This window comes from Meriones unguiculatus, chromosome X (assembly GCF_030254825.1).
Source record: "Meriones unguiculatus strain TT.TT164.6M chromosome X, Bangor_MerUng_6.1, whole genome shotgun sequence".
Classification (NCBI taxonomy): Eukaryota; Metazoa; Chordata; class Mammalia; order Rodentia; family Muridae; genus Meriones; species Meriones unguiculatus.
In genome coordinates, this window is record NC_083369.1 from 18,279,131 (window position 1) to 18,303,264 (window position 24,134).

Below are 24,134 nucleotides of genomic sequence, written 5' to 3' on the forward strand. Positions count from 1 at the left end.
TGTTCTGTCACATGGCCGGCAGTTCTGGCTCCAGCCGACCGTGTGGTTAGCAACCATATGCTCTTTGTCAAAGAGGACTGAAGTAGGGAAAGGTAGGTGATCACACAGTAGGCGCTCAAATGAGAACGTGCTCTCCCAGACCCCTGGCTCCAGACAAAGAGCTTAGAGCATGCCTTGTTGACCAAAGCTCCTCGGTGTCAGCTCTGCACGTGAAGACAGCAGTCACTCCTTTTATATCTCAGCTAGGCACCCTGCCTCATATATTTTTATAGTACTCTGATGCTAAGGGTGTGGGTCTCCACAAAGGGCTGCTTTGATGCAGCTGCCTGTGTTCTGTGGCTCTAAGCCTGCCTTTTCCATTCCCATAAGATGAGCACATCACTTGACACTTCTCAGGAGAAGAGGCCGCCACACCTGTTTGCAGCCTTCTCTTCTACAACTTGAACTAAGGGGCCCTCCTTGGCTAAAAATAAGTGCTTCTCCAGTTTCTTCCACCATGATGGGGTGTTTAGTTTCTAGATGTGTCTCCTACCCCAGGTAACCCTGCTTTTCTGTTTGGGATTTGGTAAAGATGATTCTACTCAAGGTAGCTTCCATCTCTGAAATTTGGGGTGCCAGGAATCACAGAGTAATTATCTCTGGTGAGGACTAAGTGTGTCTCCCTTTCTGGGTCCATTCACACACATGGCATGAGAAACTCTAGCACAATCTTGGGAAGTTTCCTTTAAATTAAACACATAGGATTTTCTTTCACAGTATGCAAAAGCTATGTCCCTATGAAATTAATCTCATGGATTCTGCAAAGACATTGTTAGAATCTCTTGAAGTTGTTCCACAATATCTCCCATAGTGCCAGGTGTACATCCAGACTCCTAACAAGGATAATGTAAATGACAGTGGCAGTAACTGAAGGCTTTTTGAGTGGCATCAGAGTCACAGCATATCGAGATCCCTGTTTTCATGCCTGCTATACTGTTTGAGGTTTTGTTCTGTTGTTTTCAGGGAATTTGGATTCCCTGGTTTACTTAGCACCTAACAATGTCACATCGTGTTCAAGACCACACGTGCTCTCTCCAGAGAGTGCATACAAATACTATTTTTGTAAAAAAAAAAAAAAAAACTAAACAAATCGTAGCTTTGAATATTTCTCATTCAAACACTGATCCCATTTGAATGATTCCCTTTGTTCCAGAGTGTTTTTTCCCCAAGTGGGCCCTAACAGAAGCTAAATTAGATATCGTGACTTCCCAAAGGTCAAAGAGAGTCATCTAGTGAGCTAGAAATAGAATCTGCCAGGCTTTATTTTGATTCCTTGAATTTAAAAGCATAAACTTTAGTATAGAGAAAGAAAAACTGAAGCAGTCTTAGTAGACTTATTTGCCATTCCTGGAGCAGGGAATCCAAGGCAATAAAAGCTAATGGGCTGTGAGGCCAAGAGATTAATAAAACCCAGGGACTGCCTGCCTTCAGAGAGCTCCTTTCCAGTACGGAGAAGAGAGTGTTGTCCGATGCTTATGAGCACCCAGAGGACCCTCATGGAAGGCTCATGCATCTTTATAGCCTTCCATGCAACTGCCACTATGACCTGCAAGTGACATGCAAGCAAGGACTGTCTATCTGAATAGTGGCCATAAGAGGGACATCAGCAGAATGCTGTGGAGGTTGGCAGAGAACGAAGGACAGCTTTGTGAAGGAGCTGGCATTTGAGCTGTGCCTGGAAGGTGAAGAGGTTTTTTTTTCTGCAGACAGCATGGATTGGGAGTTCAGAGAAGCAGTGAGTTCTAAGGAAGAGCGAAGCATGGGGAGAACGCAGTGAGCTAGCATGCTAGAGTACAGGGAGCATGAAGACCTATGGTTGGAGCTAAAAAGCTGAGGCCCAAGCAGAGGGACCCGTGACAGTAAGCTCCCAAACTTCACAGTGGCTGTCACTGAATGTCTGAACAAGTGAGCACATTGATACTACCAGGGCAGAGCTTCCTGCCACATCGTGCCATTCTGCCCTTTGAGGCTGCCCTGGCGTTGTGAGGAATGGTGAACTTCTTTTGATTGCTCTGTTTGTATGTGGTTTGGTTTGGAGGTTTTATGTGGTTTTGTTTGTTTTTTTGGCCTTTCTCTTTTCCTTACAGTTTTTCACAGCATATGGTCCTGATTATGTGCTGGAAATCACGCCAAGCTGCCGGCCAGACCGCAATGAGCCCCAACGAATCCAGCAAATCCTCGACTACATCAAAGGTGAGCACCACCCTCCAGTCCTGCCCTCCTTATTCCACCCAGTGTGTGGTGGCCTGCCGCTGGGGGCTTCTTCAAATACCATTTGTCTTTTGGCAGCTAATCATTCCACTGACTTGGAAAGGAAACCTCTTTTTAGCCTAACATCTTGTAGCTGAAATTCTACACAAGCCCCTCTAGTTGAGATTGTCACTTGGCTGGCTAATGTCACCTTCAGAAGAACAAAAGGTTCAGCTTTAAGGAACTTCCAAAAGAAAATCAGTTCTAAAATATTCTGAGAGGGTTTTTCTTTGAAAAGGCCAATAGTAAAACCATCTTTAAGACCTAGGGTATGTGTCTCAGTGGTAGAGCATTTGCCTACCACTCAGTGTTCAACCAATACTAAAAAAGCAAAGCAAAACAGAAAAACTGCTCTTTAAATTGAGGGAAACTCAGGTGAATTTAGACTTGAGGGGTTGGGATAGGAAAGAAATTCCTCCCCCCAAACACTCTGTTTGTTTGTTTGTTTGTTTGTTTGTTTGTTTGTTTGTTTTTCAAGACAGGGTTTCTCTGTGTAGCCCTGGCTGTCCTAGACTACTAGACTAGCTTTGTAGATCAGGCTAGCCTTGAACTCACAAAGATCCACCTGCCTCTGTCCCCAAAGTGCTGGGAGTAAAGCTATGCACCACCATGCCCGGCCCCCAGACACTTCCGTAACATGGTCTAAGAGAGCCTTGCAAGTCTACAGAAGTCCAGTGACTAATCAGGGATTTTGATGATCTTGGAGGAGGCTCCAGCCTTGCTCTTAGAACTCAGGAATAAAACCCCCAATTAAATTATTCTGTCCCCAGGATAGAGAGGAATGGTAGTCATGGCTATATAGTCCAGTTGCTTTTTGGAGGTCTTTGCCCTTAGCTTTCTATTAGACTCCCCTCCCAGCCTCTTAGCTGCCTTTTTAAAGAAACACTTCTCATCTCTCATTTAAGTATTTAAAGCAATAATTTTCCTGTTAACTATGTGTGTGTGTGTGTGTGGGTGTGTGTGTGGGTGTGTATGTGGGTGTGTGTTTGGATCCTATTAGCAGAGTTAAGAGGCCAAAGGTATCATGTTGCCTGCCCCAAAAAGTGAAATTCTCTTTATTCATAAAATGACAAATATGGTGCCAATACTCTCATATTGGACCCCTCCCTGGGGTGTAATCCTGTCTGAAGAGAGACCTGCTCAAAGCTGGGCTTCATCTAAGGGAATGTGCAATATTCTGACGGTCTTCACTGAAGGTTATGTTCAGAATGTACTTGATGACAACAGCAAAGCCTGTAGCAAGGACTGTTTCGTGGGCTCCTTTGACCTGAGACAATTTTCTATGCTAATGAGCCATAGACTCTCACAGTTACACTCACAGCTCATTGCCCCTTGTAAGGTCCTGTAACCCAAACCTTCTGCCTCTAATGTATCAAACCACCTTCCTCTGATCTCCTAATGGCTACCAACTCTACAAGATCTCACTTTCTAACACATCTCCCTCCCTTCTCAAAGCCTTAAGACCTTCTTATTCCTTCTATTGCTGGCCCTTCTCACTGTGCTGTAATCTGGATAAAGACTGGATATCTGCACCCCTCATCCTTGGCTTCCTTCTGCTCCAGAACACAGTCCCTGTTTTCCTTGAGATTTATTCTGAACCAGTTTCTCTTGTTACTCTTGACATACTCCCATCCAGGCTCTAAATTCTGGTGGCACCCAAGGCACGCACACACAAACATACACACCTGCTCCTACCTTATGTGTGCACATGTATGTATGTCCCTGCCTCCCTGGCACATTCCCAGGCACATCACTCCACACAGTGGTGACATTCACTGTTGGGGAAATGAAATTGCGGGAGGTAATGCAAAGGGAAATGATCTAGAAAAGAAACCTAAGTGAGGAAGGAATAAGTGAGGGTGACTCAAAATAAAAGGTGATGCTGAGGGTTAGTTAAAACAAAAAGAATATACCCTGGAGAACACAGAAGTCAAATTTTTGAAGTGTATTAGCGGGTGAAGGCAGTAATTCATACAGTAACACAATGAATTTCAGCAGGGAAAGAGCATCTAAGCCAGGAACTTGGTTCTCAAAAGAGACTACATGCAAGCAAAATGAGATGCAGCTTAACAGCATTTTGTCTAAAAGAGAATTAGAGATGGTAGTTGACACAGAGTTTGGTATAAGTCACCAGGTCAAGGTGGCCTCCAGAAATGCTAATGCACTATCGACCTCACTTTAAAACAGCTCTAGATAAATAGGAACATGTTACAGGAGTTCAGCCCGTCTGGGGAAGGTACTGGAGCCCAAGCTCCAAGAGGTCTGATTAGCAGCTGGTGCTTTCTGGAGAAGAGAAAACTTGGGGGTGGGGGTGGGGAGGAATGAGATCTGCCTCGGTTCTCTGTGAGGCCATCACAGAGCAGGAGAGTCTCTATCTGGCTATAGGGCATAGAGATGATTTCATGGATGGGTGTCATAAAATGACTGATTTTCTTTCATTAGGAGGAGGAATTTATAACAATTAGAGCTGTCCAAAGTGGAACAGGGTGTCCAGAAGAGAATGATGACTGTCACTAGGGATGGAGGGTGGGGAATAGAGGATCACCTGGCTGAAAGAACTCCTCTTGCCTTGGGAAAGAGTTCCTTTCAACCTTAAAATTCCAGACACTCTACATTGCAATGACAGCACAGAGAGAATGAAAAGGATCTAGTGAAAGCTTAGATTGGCTGATGAGTCACCGTGTTGGGTGAGGAAGGAATCCTGAGTATAGGAAAGAAATGATACAGACACAAAGAGAAATGAAGTCAATAAGAATGGGTAACAAAGAGCCAGGAGGGTGGGCAGCACAGACAGTGAACATAGAATACTAGAAATGTTCAGGTTTTCCATTCACTCTCTTTTGTAGTTTTTCCGTCCCTAGCCCTGCAAATTAACAAAGCACATGAGTCCAGAACTAAAAAAAAAAAAAAAATTCAGCTCAACCTAGAAGAATTGAGGCTAGAAAGAAGTGCAAATGCTACTCAAAATGGCCAAGCTAACCTGCTATACTGATACTGCATAACCAGGTGCCCCTCAGCCTGGTTACGCAGGCTGCCATCAGATAGTGTGTTGCCATGACAATGGTCAGTGTGGAAAGGCTTTTGAGTTTTCTGTATTCTGAAAGATTTCCTTAACCAGCCTTCAAGACTGTCATTTGTTCTTGCATATGAAAAACTCGGTGACACTGGCTGCTCCTCACTGTGCCTCCCCCGTCCCATTAAAACCAAGAGCAGGGTGCCAGTCACAGGTTGCTTAGGGAAGGTGAGAGGACATGAAGGGGATAGATGAATTCAGCCACTGTGCAAGAGACTTTATCCCCAGTAGGTCTTAGTCTAGTTGAATTTGTTCAGCCTTGGGTTTTTGTTTTCTGTTGTTTTTTTCTTTTCTGTTCTTTCACTCAATCCCTTAGAAACATAAATAATGAGATTTTAGCCTACTGGAAATCAAACCCCAGAAGATTCATCTTACAGAGTTTCACACATTGTACATGCCACAGGAGAACTAAAGGCAGAGGCAGATGTAAATTGCACTTAACCCATCTCTTCTGCCCATCAGTCTTAAAAAAAAAAAAAGACAAAAATAAAAAGAGAGTCAACTTAAGCTACACATTTTAGACATAGAAAAGGTCTGTTTTTCTTTTCACAAACTCTCCTTCTTGTCCCCAATGAACTACCCTAAATGTACATTTCACTGCTCCCAAGAAAGTCCATATTAGAGAGTGCATGACTGAACACAGTTCATGACTACTAGTGTGAAATCGTCCTTGCCCCGTCTCCACATGCTTGAAGTTGTTTGCCTTTCCTCTGGTTAACATACTCCAGAGGAATTAGCTCATACTGAACCTTCCAGAGCTGGAACAGTGCTGATGTGATCAGTCCCCAGAGGGGCCCAGCTAGCTCAGCATGGGGAAATGGGGTAGAGGTAAGAGGTTTGCTGCTCTGCAGTACCGATGGCATTTGAAGCAAGTAGGGGCCACCTGAGACTCTGAGCTTCCTGTTTCAGCCAGACCCAACCCTCTGAAAAGAGGGGAGGGTGCACTGTGCAGTTGCATGACGTGGAATTACAACTGGAGGTTTCAACACATGCTCAGTTTCCAGAACTAGCCCCCAAACTTGTCCTGAGATGCGGAAAGAAAAGAGTAGTATCAAGAGGAAGAGGAGGTAAGGGGAAAGAACAAGGCCCCGGCATACCTGCCCTTTGCAGTCCTTACTGAAGAACATTGACAGTGCAGCAGCCTGTACAGGACAGGCTGGGGAGGGACAAACAGACTGATGTAAGCATGGGGGGAGGGGAAGAAAACACAGGTGAAATAATAAGAATAATATTTACTGTGTTTCTTCTAGATGAAGAAACTAAGGCTCAGAGAGAACAAGTGACTTCTTAGCCAAGGTCCCCTTCCTTCATTCAGCAAGTACTTACTAACCACTTCCAGGCTGATTCGCAGTGTGTCATGAGGGGTAGCACAGACCTTTGAACCCAGGTCTATCTCAGTGGGAACTTTGCAGTCAGGCTCTTTGGCCATTCCGGTTCCCTGCCTCTCCTTGGCAGCATTGCCCCGTCAAATCTACTCACAATCCTTATCCTATGTGCTTTATCCAATGGCCCCAACCCCAGGGAACTCATCTTACCCCTACACTGCTCACCCTGCTCCTTCCGTACTGCTGATCCAAAGCACCCGAAATCCTGAAAATCCCTGGAAACAAGAGGAAAGTGTCCATGAGCAACCCCTAAAGTTCTGGCCCCTAATCTATGCCTTTTAGTGTTCCCCAGACCTCCACTGATGCCAGGGCTCCATCAGATCCCACCCAACTGAAATCTGGACTTTTGAACTCCATTCTGAGCTAAATAGAGGGCAGGACAGAAGGAGCTAGCTCCACAGCTCCAAGACACGTCTCGTATACTATGGCCACCAGCTCCAGTCTGCTTTTTCCAGTTCCACAGCCACATGCTGAGACCCTTCGCAACCTGCTCCTAATATTCTTACGAGAACTATTGTGAAGGGGAAGCAGAAAGAACCACCATCCCCCACTGCAGCCTGAAGTCTGAAGGTAGTTAGTAGTATCCTATGGGTTGGCAATGGGACTCAGACTTCAAGGACTGCTGGAGCCTCTAAGCTCAAAGCAGTTATGCCTGAAGAGACACTACCCCATAGATAGGAGGCTTACCCCACACCCCCTCTTGCTGTCTGAGAAGCCTGAAGAGGGGTGATGAGGCAGAGTTGATCCCAAGGACAGACTGACCATTTGCTTTAGGGTTATTTAGAAGGACTTTGGAGCAGGATTGTGCTGGAAATCCTGAGCCAGTTTGCCTGGCTTTGAGTAAAGATCTCTGTGAAGTCTATCCCTTATCTCCTCTTTCCTGTTCCCTGCCCTCTCTGTCTCCGTTCCCCATCCCCCATCAGACTCCAGGAGCCTGCCACCTGCTTACACTTTCCCACTGAGCAGATGCCTGTCTTTGCTTTACTAAAGAAATAAGGAATGGAAAAGTTCGCTGTGGTTGTTGTTGCAAAATAAGTTACAAAATAAGTCCTGCTAAAATGTTTACAAATTCTAATAAAAAAAAAAAGGAGGGTATTCCCAAAGTAATAATACATTAGCAGCTTAAATTTAGCATACCAGGAAGTGAAGGCCATTGACAGATTACTTACAAAAACTGGAAATTTCTACCTCAAACCAAGAGGTAAGAACTAACTGCAAGAGTACCACACACTCACTGCACTCCGTATTTCACATATACTATCTCATGTACGACCTTCTGAAGTAGGAGACTCATAACCACAGGTAACACATTACCATGCTTATGGTCACAGAGCAGCAAACAGTGAACTCCCGATTTGAATCCAGGCCTGGTGGCTAGCCTCCACTTGGTAGCATTGCCTTGTCATGCCTACTAATCATCCCTCACCTGTTTGTTCCTATTTATAATCCCCTCCTAGCCTTCATGGGCTCCCAGGATGCATTCTGAATCAGGGAAGTTTTAAGAGATCGGATTTGTCTTCACATTAAAGCTCAACTCATTTTGAAACCTCCCATGTGTTTGGTGTCATGAGCACTTCATGAGCTGAAGACATGATCTCTGCTTCCTGTGAATAATTGAGAAATCTGGATGAAAACACAAAACTGAAACCCCTTGGATGGATGGAGATACCCTAGGGCTGAAACTGCATAGAAGCAGCTGAGAGTAAAACTTGAGGGAGATTATTTCCTGAGGGCTGGGGGATTTGAATAGAGCAGGGTACAAAAGTGATAGTCAGCAAGGGAATCATAGATGCAGAGGACAGAGCTGGCTGCACGGACTGAATTTTAGGTTGAATAGTCCAGATCACATAGAAAAAAAGAGTGGAAGCCATTCTAAGTTCTAGAACGAGACTATAACATGATATTTTTATGTGGAAAAATTTGTTGCAACCAACTACAAAGAAAATTTTTGGAAATACTTGGGTGACACAAGTACTATATGTTAAGTAAAAAAAAAAACAAACAAAAAACACCACAAAATTATTTAATGCCACCAAGTCTCAATTTTATAAATGTATGTAATACACATGTGAGTATGTGACTATGCACAAAAAAACACCCAAAAGAAATGATAGTAGTAGTTATATTCAAGGATAACATTTTTTGAGGCAATGTTTTACTGTGTAGCCCAGGCTGGCCTCAAACTCATGATCCTTCTTTCTCAGGAAGTGCTACCATATCCAGCTAGCTTCATCTTCAATGATACATTACCAAGGTACTTTAACAGTTGTTATTGAAGATTAAAGTTATGAGTAATTTTTCTTTACTCTCTATTCTTATTATATTTTTCAGTTTCTAACATGAATGCATATTGCTTCACAGTCAGAAAAAAAGCAATGTATGTTTGTTTTTTTTTGTTGGTGTTGTTGTTTAAAGAAAAAAATGAGCCTAGCATGGTGGCACATGCCTATAATCCCAGCGCTCAGGGAGGCAGAACTCTGTTCCAGGCCAGCCTGGTCTACAAAGCGAGCCCAGGACAGCCAAGGCCACACAGAGAAACCCTGTCTTGAAAAAAAGACTGACAAGAAAAAGATGGTAAAACCTAGGGGTATAACTCAGTTGTAGAGGAGTTATATGACCTGTCCAAAAAGTCAGAACTTTAATTCTTATTTTTAGATCTTATTTTCCAATTCCAGATTATAAAATATGGCCACCACACATACAGACCATTTCAAAAATGAATTGGAGGGTATTTTAAATGTTTCAAGTGCCATTTCTTCTAGATAACTCTTAGGAATTCTCGGGTGCTCTATTTATCTTGAAATTCAGATCATCCTTTGTCAAAAATGTAAATCCTCTTTTGCCCTGCAAAAGGGTAGAAAATCCAAATGCTTCCTTCTCCAAAATGCCGCACACTCTAAAGCAAGAATTTTAGGCTCTCTAGGTTTTGCCTTCTGCTCAACCGATCTATAAACCTGTTCCTTCATGCTTGTGGGTGCCATAGCTATATGATAAATCCTATACTCAGAAGGATTCCTCATTTTCAAAATCATTTTAGCTAAAGGCCAGATGTTATGGTGTACACCTGCAGTCCTAGCACTCATGAGGCTGAGGCAGGAGTATTGGCAATACATTGCTAGCATGTGCTACATAGTGAGAACGTGTCTTAAAAAATTAAATTATTTAGGGCTGATCAACTGTCTTAGGAGGTTAAGATTCTTGCCACTTAGCCTGATGACCTAAGTTCAAGCCCTCTGACCCATGTGGTCATGTGGTAGAAACACTGAGGCAATGTTTTACTCCAATGACTCCAGCAAGTAATCCTCTGACCTCCACACACACACACATACATACACATGCATATACACACTAGATAACTAAATGCAAAACAAAATTAAGCTAACCCAGTTTTTTGCCTTTCCATGTAAACTTTAGAATAACCTTGTATAGCTCTATGAAATAATTTTGATGTGATTTAGAAAGGACTTGTGTTAAGCCGATGCTTCTTCTAGATATAATTGACATCTTTGCCATGCTGAGTCTTCCAGCCTAAAAAGTTCTCAACTTTTAGATCCAAATCATCATCTTCTTCTTCTTTCTTCTTCTTCATAGTATTACTGCTATTATTATTCCTTCTTTTTCTTTCTTCTTGTTAATTTTGCTATGTTAAATATTGAACCCAAGACCTTATGCATGCTAGAGCAACCACTATAGCACCGAGCTACATCTTCAGCCACTTTCACTTTTATTTTGGGACAGACTCTTGTTAGACTGCCCAAGCAGTCTAAGGAGCTTCAATCCTCCTGCCTTAGTCTCCTACACACCTGGGATTACAGGCCTGAGTCACCATATACAGCTGGATTTTCATTTTCTTCATTAACATTTTTTAACATAGAATAAAGATACAGCAATTTTATATATATATATACACACATATATATATGTTTTTGTATATATATATATATATACACACACCAAGATATAGCAATTTAAAATGTGTATGCCTCAAACAGCAGTATCTTGAAATTCTTGAAGGAAAACTGATATGGTTGTCTTGTCCAAGGAAATAGAAGATGCATCATGTAGGCTGAGAAGATATTACCCGGCAATAGAATGCTTGCCTCATTTCAGGAAAAAAAAAATCATGATTAGAGTTAGAGGCTTCAGCATCCCTCTCTCATCAACCACTTTAGTAGACAGAAAAGAACCAGTATATAGAAGAGCTCAACAGTGCTATCAACTAATAGGCTCAAACTGACATTTATAGGCTACTCCAAACAACAATATAATACACATTTTTTAAGTACTAAAGGAACGTACGCCAAGATAGGACCATAGGCTGCGCCATAAAACTATTTTCAACCAATTGAAAATAACTGAAATTACTTAGAATATATTTTCACCATAATAGTATCAACATAGAAATGATAAGCCTTTTGCAAGAGAAAATTCAAGGCCCACATAGCTTCAATGGAAAATCCTAATTCTACTGAAATGAAGAACTGACACCAATTCTATATTATCTCTTGCAGAAAATAGAAAAGGCAACTTTTGTTGTTACTGCTATTGTTGTTTGTGCTCTTTGAAGAAAGTGCTCACTGTCTTTCTCTCTGTCTCTCTCTCTCTCATACATACACATAGAGAGAAACAGATAGAGAGAAGACATGTGTACATAGGGTCTATATTAGTCAGAGTTCTCTAGAGGAAGAGAACTTAAAGAATAAATATATATGTACATACATACATACATATATTTATATAGAAAGGGGATGTATTAGAATGGCTTACAGGCTATGGTCGGTCCAACAATGGCTGTCTACTGGTGGAAAGTCAAAGAATCCAAACAGACAGAGAAAACAAGCTTCCTTCTTCAGTGTCCTTTACATAGGCTACCAGCAGAAGGTGTGGCCTAGATTAAAGGTGCATCTTCCCTTCTGGATTAGAAAGGGATCTTTCTATTCCAAATGATTTAATTTTTAAAAATACCCCACAGGTTTGTGTGCTCCGTCATTTCAGTTTTAATTAATCCCAGGTATAGTCAAATTGACAATCAAGAATAGCCATCACACAGTCATATTAAATTGCCCAAGCTAATCTTGAACTTTCTTTGTAGTCCAAGCAGGCCTTGACTTTACAATCCTTCTGCCTTAGCCTTCACCAGTGTTAGGATTACAGACCTGTGCCACCAAGGATTAGCTTCTACTAAAATAGGTTTAGGTCTGGTTCCCTGCCTCCCCCACCTTAATTTTTAATCAAATAAAACATCTGAGTTCTACAGTAAGCCAGCAGTAATAATTTGAGAACAAAGAAAGGCACCTCATTGCCGCTTAGCATAAGTGCAAATTCATGCTTCCAATAGAACTCTATTGATATTATACCTTGTCAAGAAGGAAGAATCACATTTTTTGAGACAGAGCCTCCCTTTGTAATCCAGGCGGGCCTCTCAAACTCAACCTTTCTGCCTTTGCCTCCTCAGTGTTGGGAGTTATGGGCCTGTACTACCACACTGGGCTTTATAGCTGGCCTTTTTTTTCCCCCATGGGACCTCTAGTGATGTAGAAGTGATGGAGAGTCTATTTGGAATTCAACAGAAGTGAAAGAGGAGTCAAGATATCGATAGGCTAATTTTCTATTTCAGCTCTTCATACACACACACACACACACACACACACACACACACACACTGTACCAAAAGCTACCCTAGGCACTAGTGAGATAGACTAAGAAAATGAAGACAGACTTTGCCCATCATAAAGCTTCTATTCTACTGAAACAAATACACTGTGAGCAAATAAACAAATATTTACTGTTGATTTCTGATTAATTAATTCAAAGGAGCACCATTTTTAGACAGAATCTTAAGAGTTTAATAAAGTGAGTGAAGTTGTACAAAATAAGGTGAAGAATATTCTAGATGAAAGCAGAGGCATGGTTGAAGACCCATGGAAGGAATGGCTTTAGTGTGTTTATTGTGTGTATTAATGTATACTAGAAGTAAAGATGCCACATGAAACTTTTTCAAGTTAAAAAGTGTATTATGCTTAATTTAACATGTGTGTGTGCACACACATTACAGTGCATATGTGGAGTTCAGAGGACAACTTTGGGAAAATTAGTTCTCTCTTTCCATCAGATGGGTCCTGAAGATCAAAATCAGGTTGAAAGCCTTGCTGAGCCATCTCATTAGCTTGAAACCTTTCAGTCTATTACTGCTTATGATAACACTGTTTAAAGATGAGTTTATGTAAGAATGGTTTCTCTGTGCAAATAAGGTAAAAATCTTGGCAGTACTGAAGTTTGGGGCACACAGCTGTCTCTAAAGTATCTGTTACATTTAATAGGTAAGGAAACCAAGGCTTTCAAGGGTTAATCACCTTGTACAAGGCCACAGAAAAGGAAAGGGCATGGGAGGAGCGATGTGGATTTCACCTGGGAAGGTGAGGATTGTGCTTAATCCTTAGAAGAAGAAATACATTTTCTTTTTCTTCTGCCTGGTAAAGCTGATTATTGCACAAAACAAATCAAAAATTTTTCAAGAGCAGCCAGCAGCCCCAATATGTTTAAACATTTTTGTATTTGTCTTCCCAAAGTCCATGCCTCAAGCTATGGCACTACATTTGTCTTCTTCAGTTCTTAGTGCTAAAATGATCAAGGGGCAAAAGGAAGGTAGGCAGTTATTAGACAAAATAAGGTAAGCCTCTCAGGGTTCTGGAATGTCTAACTGTTGACAACTGTTGGTCTCCACAGAGGCTCCTTAGCCACCTGAGGTCAGAGCTGTCTAGAGCTCAGCACTGAGGGTCATTTGATTGCAAAGTAAGCAGGCACTACTCAGGAGCCTGGCCGCCTAGGAGCAGCTGCAACAAGATTCTCTCTGCAAAGTTGCAGCAGATTCCATAGACATGCAGCCTACTGGATGGGGACATTCCCCACCACAGTCACCAAAATGCCACAACCTTTGAAGAAAGGAAAGTATCTTTATGGACCCTCGTGTTCGTGCATCCTTGTGCCTCTTTGTAGCTCCAAGCATATTTTGGAGGGGGATTTCATAGAGATTTCTAAATTGAGTTAGAATTTCAAGTCTATTATGACATGCAAATTAGTCCTGCTTGCCCGTTGGCAGCAAAGCAGCTGAAGTGCCTAGAAACGGGCCATAAAATGAAAACATCAAAGTGATTAAATGTGCCCGAAGAGCATAATTGAGTGCATGAATAAGAGAAAATAAAACAAATTGATTTTCTCCAGTGCCAGAAAAACAGAATAATTGAAAACAAAATAATAGACTTTGAAGTAATCAAAGTGAGGAATGTACCATAGTAACACAGAAACAGCCAGTTGTGGGAGAGATTTATTGTGTTTCTGTTATCATTTTTACAACTCTAATTTCATTAGCTAATAAATACAAATCAATTGAAAAATCAGTCAACCAGAGAGGAAGCAGTCCCAAACCAAGATTTTTAGTCACATCTCTAAAACAGACTGGGGTGGTGATCCTTCATCCACTTTGTTATGTGTATATGCACCTACGCGCTTACACTCAAGTTCCGGAAAGCATCGTTTGGAGGTGGCGAACGGCTGCCTGCACTGCCAGTCACTTGCCGCCTACAGTTTACAGATTCAGCCATCAAAGCAGTAACTGTTAGGCTCAACTAAGATCGCCGTGAGAAAGAATTGCCTGAGCATAAGCACCCTGGTTTATAAAAGTGACACGACCACACCTGTGATCCTAGGATTTCATTTGGTGGGGATGGTACTGGTAGCGTCTATGAACACGATAGCAGGGACACCTGCCATTCTTGCAATACCGCTGAGAGTATGTGGCTTGCTCCATTTTCCCCTCACCCCCCAAAATAGTGACACTGACATCTAATCTAAAATTAAGAGGAACAAGCAAGACTGTGCCACCCCTTTGGCATCTAGCCTGGTGGCTATGATGCTTGGCAAGACCAAGGCAGGAAAGCTAGATGGAGGTAGACAGCTCATGTTGAGCCTGACAGTAGAGCATCAGGGACAGCAAACCATGATGGGACCAGGTGCTGGAAGATCACAGAGTAAACATGAGACTGCTTAGAAACTATTTTTATGACTCCTCCAAGGAAAGAATCCCTCCACCCCACTCCTCAGCTGTTCATAGCTCAATGGCCCTTCCCTTCAAGATCCACAGCATGGCTGAGGTGACCTGAATTGTGAATTCCCTTTATAGGCCTTTAAGCTACTCTGGCAGTGAGTGGGACTTCCAGATGTTCATGACACACCCCATCTTCAAGACTCCATAGTTGTGGCCATGCCTTTGGCTCTAGTAAAGGTCTTGGGACCACTGGGATTATAAAACAGGGTATACAAAAGGAGCTGGCAGTGCTGAAACTGGCACGACTTGCTGGCTCCCATGAGATGGCATAGATAAAAGGCTGTGCCTACCAGACCATTTTGTCCCCTTTGAGTCCATGATCGAAGAAGCACCAAGATGCTAGAGGTGGTCTCAAACCTTCTAGTAGCATGCAAGGCCTAACTGAGATATGCCTTGAAGTGAGTAATAGATATAATATTTTGTATAAGACAACAAATGTTTGTCTGTAGTTCAAGCTGAAATTCTCAGCTTCCATTTCCAACTTGTGTTTGTGTGGAGCAAATCATTTTGAAACTCTAAAGCATTATACAGATGTAAAGCTGAATTATCCTTCCTACCTCTGTTTTTCCCATTATCCTTGATTTCCCAGAACAGAATTTTTGTCTGAAAAAGCAACAGTGGAGAAGGAACGTTGACAAAAAGAACCTGGGAGATGTGACTCCCAAATGCCTGGGAGGCAATCACCCAGCCCAATAGATCGACAACTGTTGAGGCCAGCTCCATGAGCTGCCTGGCAGGCATGCAGCCCACTCTTGTGATGTCACCTCTACAGTTACTTGTGCTCATCCCTCCACATGGAGCCAGCAGATTTAGGCACAGGAGGGTAGAAAAAAATGAATCATAGGTTATTTTAGAAATTGCTTCAATTCCATTTGAGCCTGCAGTGGTGCCTTGCAAGCTGAGGAGAGCACCCCAAGCTACAGGGTAAGTAGCTTTAAGTGCTGATAACCTGGAAGTGCCAGAAGCCTGGTGGGATTAATTCACAACCCCAGGTTCTAATTCAGGCAGGAAGAAGACAAATGGTAATTGGTGGTTCTACAGAATGGTCATTGAAAAGGTTTCTGATGACAGAAAAGACTGACATTCCAAGGCAGGCAACACAGTTGACAATTGCCAGCTAAAAATTAAATCAGCCATCCATGTCAGCAACATGCCCAAAGCTGGCTAGAATTCCTTTGGAATGAGCCAGGTGTGGTGGCTCTCATCCCAGCACTCAGAAGGCTAAGACAAGAAGATTGCTCAAAGTTCAAGTCCAGTCTCAGCTACTGAGTGTAATCCAAGGCACCTTGGGCTACAGAGTGATGCCGCATCAAAAGAGGACTGAAGAGATGACTCAGCAATAATAAATAATTTTCTTTTAAGAGAAGAAAGAACTATTGGGCTGCCATTGTCCCCATTAAAAAGGAAGATCCTTGCAAGAAGACCCTGTCTGTCAGCAACTAGAGAGCTTATTCTAGATCATAGAAGTTCTCTTCTCCCAAAAGTCCAAGCCACCTCAGTCCTCCCTGTCCTTCATCCTGAGCTCTGCCCACAAAAACCTCTTGGCTGTCTTTATACTTACTACTATATCCCTGCTACCTGCAACGTTTTTCCCTTTTTCCTTTTAAGATGCCACTTGCCATGAGACAGTCTATGCCCTTTCTGCCCTTAGCATTATACATAAGGGCATCAGGTATCAGGTAGCCCTGCAGCTGTGGATGGCCTACACACACATGTTGTCCTACACACATCTTCCTCACTGCACCAGGAGCTTCTAAAAGGCAAGAAATGTGCCCGGATCATCTCTATGATACAGGAACTGAGCACAGACGCCACTGCTGGCCAAGTAAAGGTGTGTGCACTGAATGCACAGAACAGTGGACCACAGTGGACTAAGGGAGTCAGGTGGGTAAGGATAGGAGGTTCCTGATGGCTGCAGAACTGCTGGATAGCAACTCCCCAGGAACTCTTCCTATGATTATTTCTCACATGTGCCTCATGTACCTCTCTAAGAGAGATGTTCTTTGTAAGAGTCTTTTAATGTGTGTCCAAGATAGAATAAGTACAGCAAGTCTGTTTTTATAGTTTTACTTTTGTTGCCCCTTAGAATAGATAACACCAAAATAGCTTCTAAATTTTTTAAAGTGAATGGAGATACAGATAAATAATAGGTGACTATTGGTAAAGAGGTTAAATGGAGGGGCTGGAGAGATGGCTCAGAGGTTAAGAGCACTGGCTGCTCTTCCAAAGGTCCTGAGTTCAATTCCCAGCAACCACATGGTGGCTCCAACCATCTATAACAAGATCTGGTGCCCTCTTCTGGCATGCAGGCAGAGCACTGTATACTAATAAATAAATAAATAAATCTTAAAAAAAAAAAGGTTAAATGACAAGCTGGATGTGGTGGTGCCTGCAGGCAGTCCCAGCATGTGGGAGTCTGAAGCAAGAGGAGCACAAGTTTGAGGCTGACATTACACAACAAGACCCTGCCTCAAAATGAGAGATGTTAAGTAGATATGACAGCATTCCTGAAAGGACTGCTCATATAACAGTAGTTTGAGAAACAATCCTAAATTCACTTCTCTGCTCCTCTGAGGAGCCATTCAGTCTCCATGGCTTCTAGGGTCACTTTGGAATTCCTCCAGCCTGCTATGACGCTGTCTTCTGAATTAATTTGTTACGGGAGGGAGGGAACAGACAGAAAATGGTAGTGAGAGTGAATATAATAAAAGTACATTATATTTACATATAAAGGTGTTATAAGAAAGCTGGGAGTAGTAGTGCATACCTTTAATGCCAGCACTGGGGGGGGGGGCAGAAACAGGCAGATCTCTGTGAGTTCAAGGCCAGCCTCGTCTATAGAGTGGGTTTTAGGGCTACATAGTGAAAGACCTTGTTTCAGAAAAAAAAAAAGTGTTACAGTAAATCTCATTCTTTTGCACAATTAAAAAGAAAGGGACTAAACCTTCATTTGCCACCCAGCCCAAAGCACTGATTCTCCATTTATTGGCATGTATTGGCTCACTTCAACCATGTTCATAAGGCCCTTAAGAGGAATGAGTCAAGTTTCAGCTCCTGAGTTGAGCAAGTAAGTACTCAGTCAGCTGCTGTGTGGCTCTGCAGAAATTAGTTCCTCAATGACTGAGTCTTGAGCTCCACTGTGTGCCAAGCTCTGTAAAAGATGCTGATGACAGAGCAGTGAGGATGATGGACAGAGCTCCCACCTTCACAGAGCCTGTAAAGAGTGACAGGCTGACAGGAAGTAAAGAAGTACTGATGCTAAGTGCATCAGTGAAAATAAAACAGGACCACATGGCAGAAAAGTGACTAGCATGGCTATTTAACTTGGGTGTTCCTAAAGCCTTTCAGAGGTGACTTTGGGGTTTAAGTCTGTAGACTCGAGGTGACAGAAGTGATGAGATGTGTCAAAAATTAGATTACCCAAGGACATTGTCATTCAGGGAAGAATGAAATGGCAAGTTTGTAGGAAGGAGACAGCATTGCAAGGTAAATGAGACTCATGTTTAAACCACACAGCCATGTGGCTAGAACTGAGGGAACAGCGAGGAAATAGGCAAGAGGCAAGAATCCAGAGATTCAATTTTAGATATGACTTGGAGGCCAGTGGGTTTTGAGATGGGGGAAGGGGCAGTCGGGGGAGGGGCATCTGACGTAAGCACTAATAAAATACCCTGGCTGATACACAGTTGAATATACAAGATGGGGGAAGAGTTGGGGAGCCAGCTTCAAAGATGAATGCAGCCACTTGGGAGGACAGTTTGCCAATTTGTGCCAAAACTAAACAGTCTTGCTATATGATCCAGCAGTTGCTTTCCTTGGTATCTACCCAAGTAAGTTACATCTCATGTTCATACAAAAACTTGCACATGGATGTTTATAGCAGCTTTATTCATAATCGTCTGAACATGGAACTACCCAAGTTAACTCTTAGTAGGTGAGTGTATCAGCTGTGTTATCAGGAAGTAAAGAAGGCACTTATTTCCTATTAACATCTTTCGTTGTTTGGGTACTTCCTGCTCAGTCTTTCTGCAAACCTGAAACTGCTATAAGGCTAAGGAAAATGCTCGCTGGAATCAAGCAAGGCAGAAGAAAGCCACTACATAAATGTTAATTGAAAAACTGGATAAGCAAATGAGTGTGTCAGTGAGTGATAGTACATCCTGTAAACCCAGGACTCAGGAGGCTGAGGCAGAACAATCATTGGTTTCAGGCCAGTCTGGGCTACACGGCAAGACTTTGTCTCAGAAAATCAAAAAGAGCCAATCAATGAATCAAAAGGACCTAGGCCTCTGGAGTCCTGGTTCAGAAGGTCTTCTTGTATATCAAAGGTGAAGTCTTGGTATAATTTATTACCCAACCAGAATATGTAGGAAAAAAAATTGGAGCACCCTGAGTATAAGCTAGAAATTATAAACAGAAAAGCCAAAAGCTACATTTTGCTTCCAAAAGTGATGTGACTATTCATATTCTTTAAACTTTTCAGTCTTCCACATTTAACACTGTGGAAACTTTCCATTAAAATGTGAAAATGTGTATTTCTGACTTCACTTGGGAAGTGAAAAAAAAAAAAATAGTGACACACCGGGCCTGTTTGCCATGCCTAGTGGTGAATGGCTAGATCCAATTGGCAAACATGCACATCTTGTTTGCCACAACCCCATCCCTCCCATTTGTATGTCTTACTCTAGGCCAAGCATGGGTTTCCACTGTTTTAGTTTTATTTACTTTTATAGTAGTTGAGTAAAAAGGAAACTTTTGAGACATGGTCTATGTATCGCAAATTGCCCTGGAACTCACTATGTAGATCAGGCTGGCCTCGGATGGGGAGATCTGCCTGCCTCTGACCCCAAGTGTTGGGATGGAAGGCAAACATCACCACACCCAGCAGGAAACTATTTATTATACTGGTCATGATTCAAGGTGGGAAAATGATAAAGGAATCAGAGCATCTCCATGTCTTGCCCTAGCTAGATTTTGCTCACATGCTGTAGATTCTCTGGCCCTCTTGGCATTTAGGTTTGCCCTCTCTAACCACAAGATGTCTCTGAGTTCTGTTAGCTCCTTTCTCTTATACTGTCTCCCAGGCCTCAAACCATGTTGGCCTTTAGAATTGTCTTAGGCTACCACCCACTGCTATAAAAGCTGGACATTAGGAGAGAAACAATGGGCATTATTTAAGTTTACATGTTTATTGTTACCCAAATTCAACATTGCTCATCATCAACTTTTGGTAGAAATTATTCTTGTTGTTTTCCTTAATTGCCTCCAAATGTAACTACAGAGTAAGTCAGGCACAGCAGAATACAGCACCCACCTTTCCTCTCTGTGGTCATGTGTTGCTAAATCACAGTGACACACACTCTTGTCCTTTCATGTATTAATTTCTTCCCCAAGAACTAGCTATGCTTACAGGTTATCCTGGCTTCAGGACATCAGGACACCTGTGGACTGTCTTCTGCAGGGGCCCCATAGACAGGGTCTATGTATGGAGTTCTGTATAGGATAACATTTTAGGCTTTCCTTCCAGATTGTCAGGGAATACTGAAGTTTCTTGGCTCAAGAAAGGGTGTGACCACATTTGGCAGTTGCCAAGAAACAGCCCTACAAGCAAGACCATCAGTGAAGAGGCTAAGGCAGTGACCAAAATAAAGAAGTGTGACAGAGGTTAAGACAGTGCAAGAGAAAGGAGACAGAACTCAGAGACATCTTGAAGTTAGGCTTGGCAACCTAAATGACTTAAAGGGATGAACCAAGACATTCAGAGTTAGCATGGTCCAACCATTTTGAGTTAGTTTCAAACAACAAAAACATGATGCAAAATATAGGGAAAAAAAACCTGCTAAATTTGGCCTCATCAAAATTAACTTTTACTTTGCAAAAGACTTGTTAGTAGAATGAAGAGATAACAAATATACTGAGATAAAATATTTGCAAATCATATATCCAACAACAGATCTGTTTCCCAAACATACAAAGAGCTCTCCAACTCAGCATAAGAAAAAAAAAAAAAAACACACACACACAAATTTAAAAATGGGCATAAGACATAAAAAGGATATACAGATAGCAAATTTAGCACATAAAAGATGTTTAAATAACATCATTAGCTTTTAGGATCAATTGAAGTGAGACCACAATAAGATAACACTATATATCCACCAAAAGAGGGAGAACAAATAACTGAGCGCTAGCAAGCATGTGGGGATCCCTGGTAAGAGCGTAAATGGCACAGAGACTCTGGGAAACACTTGGGCAGTTTCTTATAAAAACTAAATGTACACTGTGTTCACACAAAACCCTGTATGTGGATGTTCATAGAAGCTTTATTTATAATAGCCAAAAGCTCAGTTGTCCTGCAGTGGTTGGTGGTTAAATAGACCATGTCACATGCACTGGTATTTCATGCACACAGCAACTTTAATGTTTTTTTTACATTTATTACTGTATATTAATTATACAAAATGGCATGTTTCACTGCCATTTCCACACATTTGTATCATATACATTGATCATATTCACCCTTACCACCTTCTTTCTTCCCCATTTGGATAGATTCGGGGGATATAACAGGGTTTCTCTGTGTATACCTGGCTGGCCTTGAATTCACAGAGATCCACCTGCCTTTAGAGGCCTCCCTGAGTGCTGGGATTACAGGTATGTGCCACCATGTCTGGCTTTTGGATGGATCTGAAGGGCAGTACACTGAGTGAAAATCCCAGTCACAAAAGTTTGTGTACTATAATAGTCCATTTATATAACATTCGGGACATGAAACTATTTTAGAGATGGAAAACAATAATAGTCATCAGAGCTTAGAGAAGGAGGGATGGGAGGGATTAAATTTTAAAGGCATAGCAAATGGAGGGAGCTATATTATGATGCAATCGTTCTGAATCATGATTGGAATAAAGATTACATGAATCCATACTGTGATAAAATTATACAGAACTTTATACTTAATGAACACACAAGTGCATATCAGACTCATGAAGTAGAATGATATCTGTGAATTATGCCAATGTCAACTTCCTAGTTTTGAGATGAACAGCAATCATATAAAATGCTAATTGGAAAAACCTGGTGAAGGCCAAAACAGCCCACTCCAAACTGTGGGTGTTGTTGCTTCTGTTATTTGCAATTTCCTATGGCTCTGCACTGTCTGATTCCATTTATATGGCATTCTTGAAAAGATAACAAACACTACAGTAACAGAACAGATCAGTAGCTGCAAGGTAGGCAAGGAGGATGTGACTGCAAAAGAATGCCACTGAGGTGGGTAGGAAACTCTTCTGTGTCATGAACGTGTGTGTGTGTGTGTGTGTGTGTGTGTGTGTGTGTGTGTGTGTGTGTGTTCAGAATCAGGTCTGTGAATAAAAGAAAGTCAATTTTACTATAGATTCATTTATTCATTTTAAAATTACAGAAGTAAGACTCAATTGCAGAACACTTTCCTAGCATGCACAAGGATCAGGATTTGATTTCTAGCACCGAAAATTAAGTTATGATTTTCTTTAAAGTAGACTAGCAACTGCTCTCTTCTGATTGCCTCCTCCTTTCCTTCCTCTTCCACTCAGCCATCATTGTCCATCTACTGTGTACCTGCTGGTATGAGGCACTGTGCTAGATTTTGGAGCTCAAAGTAGAATAGTATTCTTCCTGTTTCAGAAGACGAGCAGGCAGTGTAGCATGGACTCTTGATGTTTCTACTCAAGGAAATGGAACAAAGAGAAGACTGACTAGGGAGGGACCCAGGGAACAAACTGATCTCTTTTCAAGCCTAGTCCTGTGCAGTGCAGTGCTTTTCCAACAGAACTCTGGGCCTGAGGGAAACGGAAGGCCCCTTCGTCCATACTGCATAGGGGCCCGTAAGAGAAAGTGCCAGAAGGGTTAGGGGGTAAAGGATGCAGTTAACTGAACTCTGTGTTACCTTACGAGAGAGAGAGAGAGAGAGAGAGAGAGAGAGAGAGAGAGAGAGAGAGAGAGAGAGAGAGAGACAACCATTTACCATTTGTTCATAACTCTAGAATGGTGATAGAGCTGGGATCCAAAGCATGGGTCTTCTGGTTTGGCCTGGACCCGCCTTGTATCAGCAGTCAGCCGGTGGTCAAAAACCTGGCTGACTTGTATAATGCTTTCTAGGATAACAGCAGTATCTAGGCCTTTTGTCCCTCATCATTTAGGGCTTACTCACATTAAAAAAAAAAAAAAGTCGCCACATTCTCATTTTCAGCAGGAGAACTGCCCCCCAAATGCAAATACTTATTTTCTTCTTCACAGCTCCACTGAGATATGTAATTCATATGTTACCTGAATCTAAATTCTGTTTTCTCTCCTTTTTGTAGGGAATCTGAAGCATGTGGTCTAGTTGACAAAAAGAGATCAGGTTTCCAGAGCTGGGAAGCAGTGCCTGTAATGAAGACAGTGTGTTGATGCAAGCAGTTTGTGGAATTTGTGACTGCAGGGGAAATTTGGAAGAAATTACTTCCTGAAAATTTCCAAGGGGCACCAAGTGGCAGCTGGCCTCCTAGGGTAAGGAGGCAGGCACCCCAGAGCCAGGCCTAGGGGGAAGAGGAAGATATTCAGTGTTTAAAGTGTTTATTTTAAAACACACAAAAAAAATGTTGTTTTTAATCTTTCAAAATTGTTTTTAAGCAAGTTGAGGGGGAGAATTTTATCTTCACAAAAGGGGACAAGTCAGAAGCTGCAGGAGATTGTGGTTGGGGGAGGGGCAGTGGACAGGCAGGTTTGGACCTCAGGGCCATTTAGGTAGAACCTTGTGGGGGAGGGATATCAGCAGACTGAGCGTTGAATAGTCTACCACTTTTGTTTTAGTATTATGCACTCATGTTGTTCTTAATAAAAATTTCAAAAACCTAACCGTCCTATTGTTCTCACTGTAACTGTTAGTAACAGCACACAGGCCAGAAATGGCCTTCTTGCTCCCATTCTCTGCTCTGGCCAGCCTGGGACACTCACTCTAAATTTTGTATCCTACTGGGAAACTAGTGCGTCCCCAGCCTAGATGACAAAATCTGTCATGTACTGGGGCCTGTCCACGAAAAGAAAGTTGCAGGGTTATAGGCAACATGTCCGTGAAATGGGGCCTCTTGCACTCTGAGAAGGAGTTTGCTCTGATAAGGATTCAGGGGGAGGCAGGTCAGGTCTCAAAGGGCATTTCCTTAGGTAGACAGGATACTTCCAACTCAGGTGTAGACAGTGGATACACATGAGAGTTGGCTGGTATAACCTGGGAGGATGGCAAAATGGTGATGGGGAAAAGGTA

At 42.3% G+C, this 24,134-nt stretch overlaps 1 protein-coding gene across 1 annotated transcript in view; it reads left to right on the forward strand.

The window, feature by feature from the left end:
• Hdac8 (histone deacetylase 8) overlaps positions 1-23,728 on the forward strand; it is a 208,230-nt gene extending 184,502 nt beyond the window's left edge. Inside the window, exons 10-11 of the mRNA XM_060375392.1 lie at positions 2,127-2,232; positions 23,194-23,728. Coding sequence (XP_060231375.1) covers positions 2,127-2,232; positions 23,194-23,216 — 129 coding nt within the window. The 3' untranslated portion in view covers positions 23,217-23,728. The remainder of the gene's footprint in view (positions 1-2,126; positions 2,233-23,193) is intronic.
• Positions 23,729-24,134: the final 406 nt, after the last annotated feature.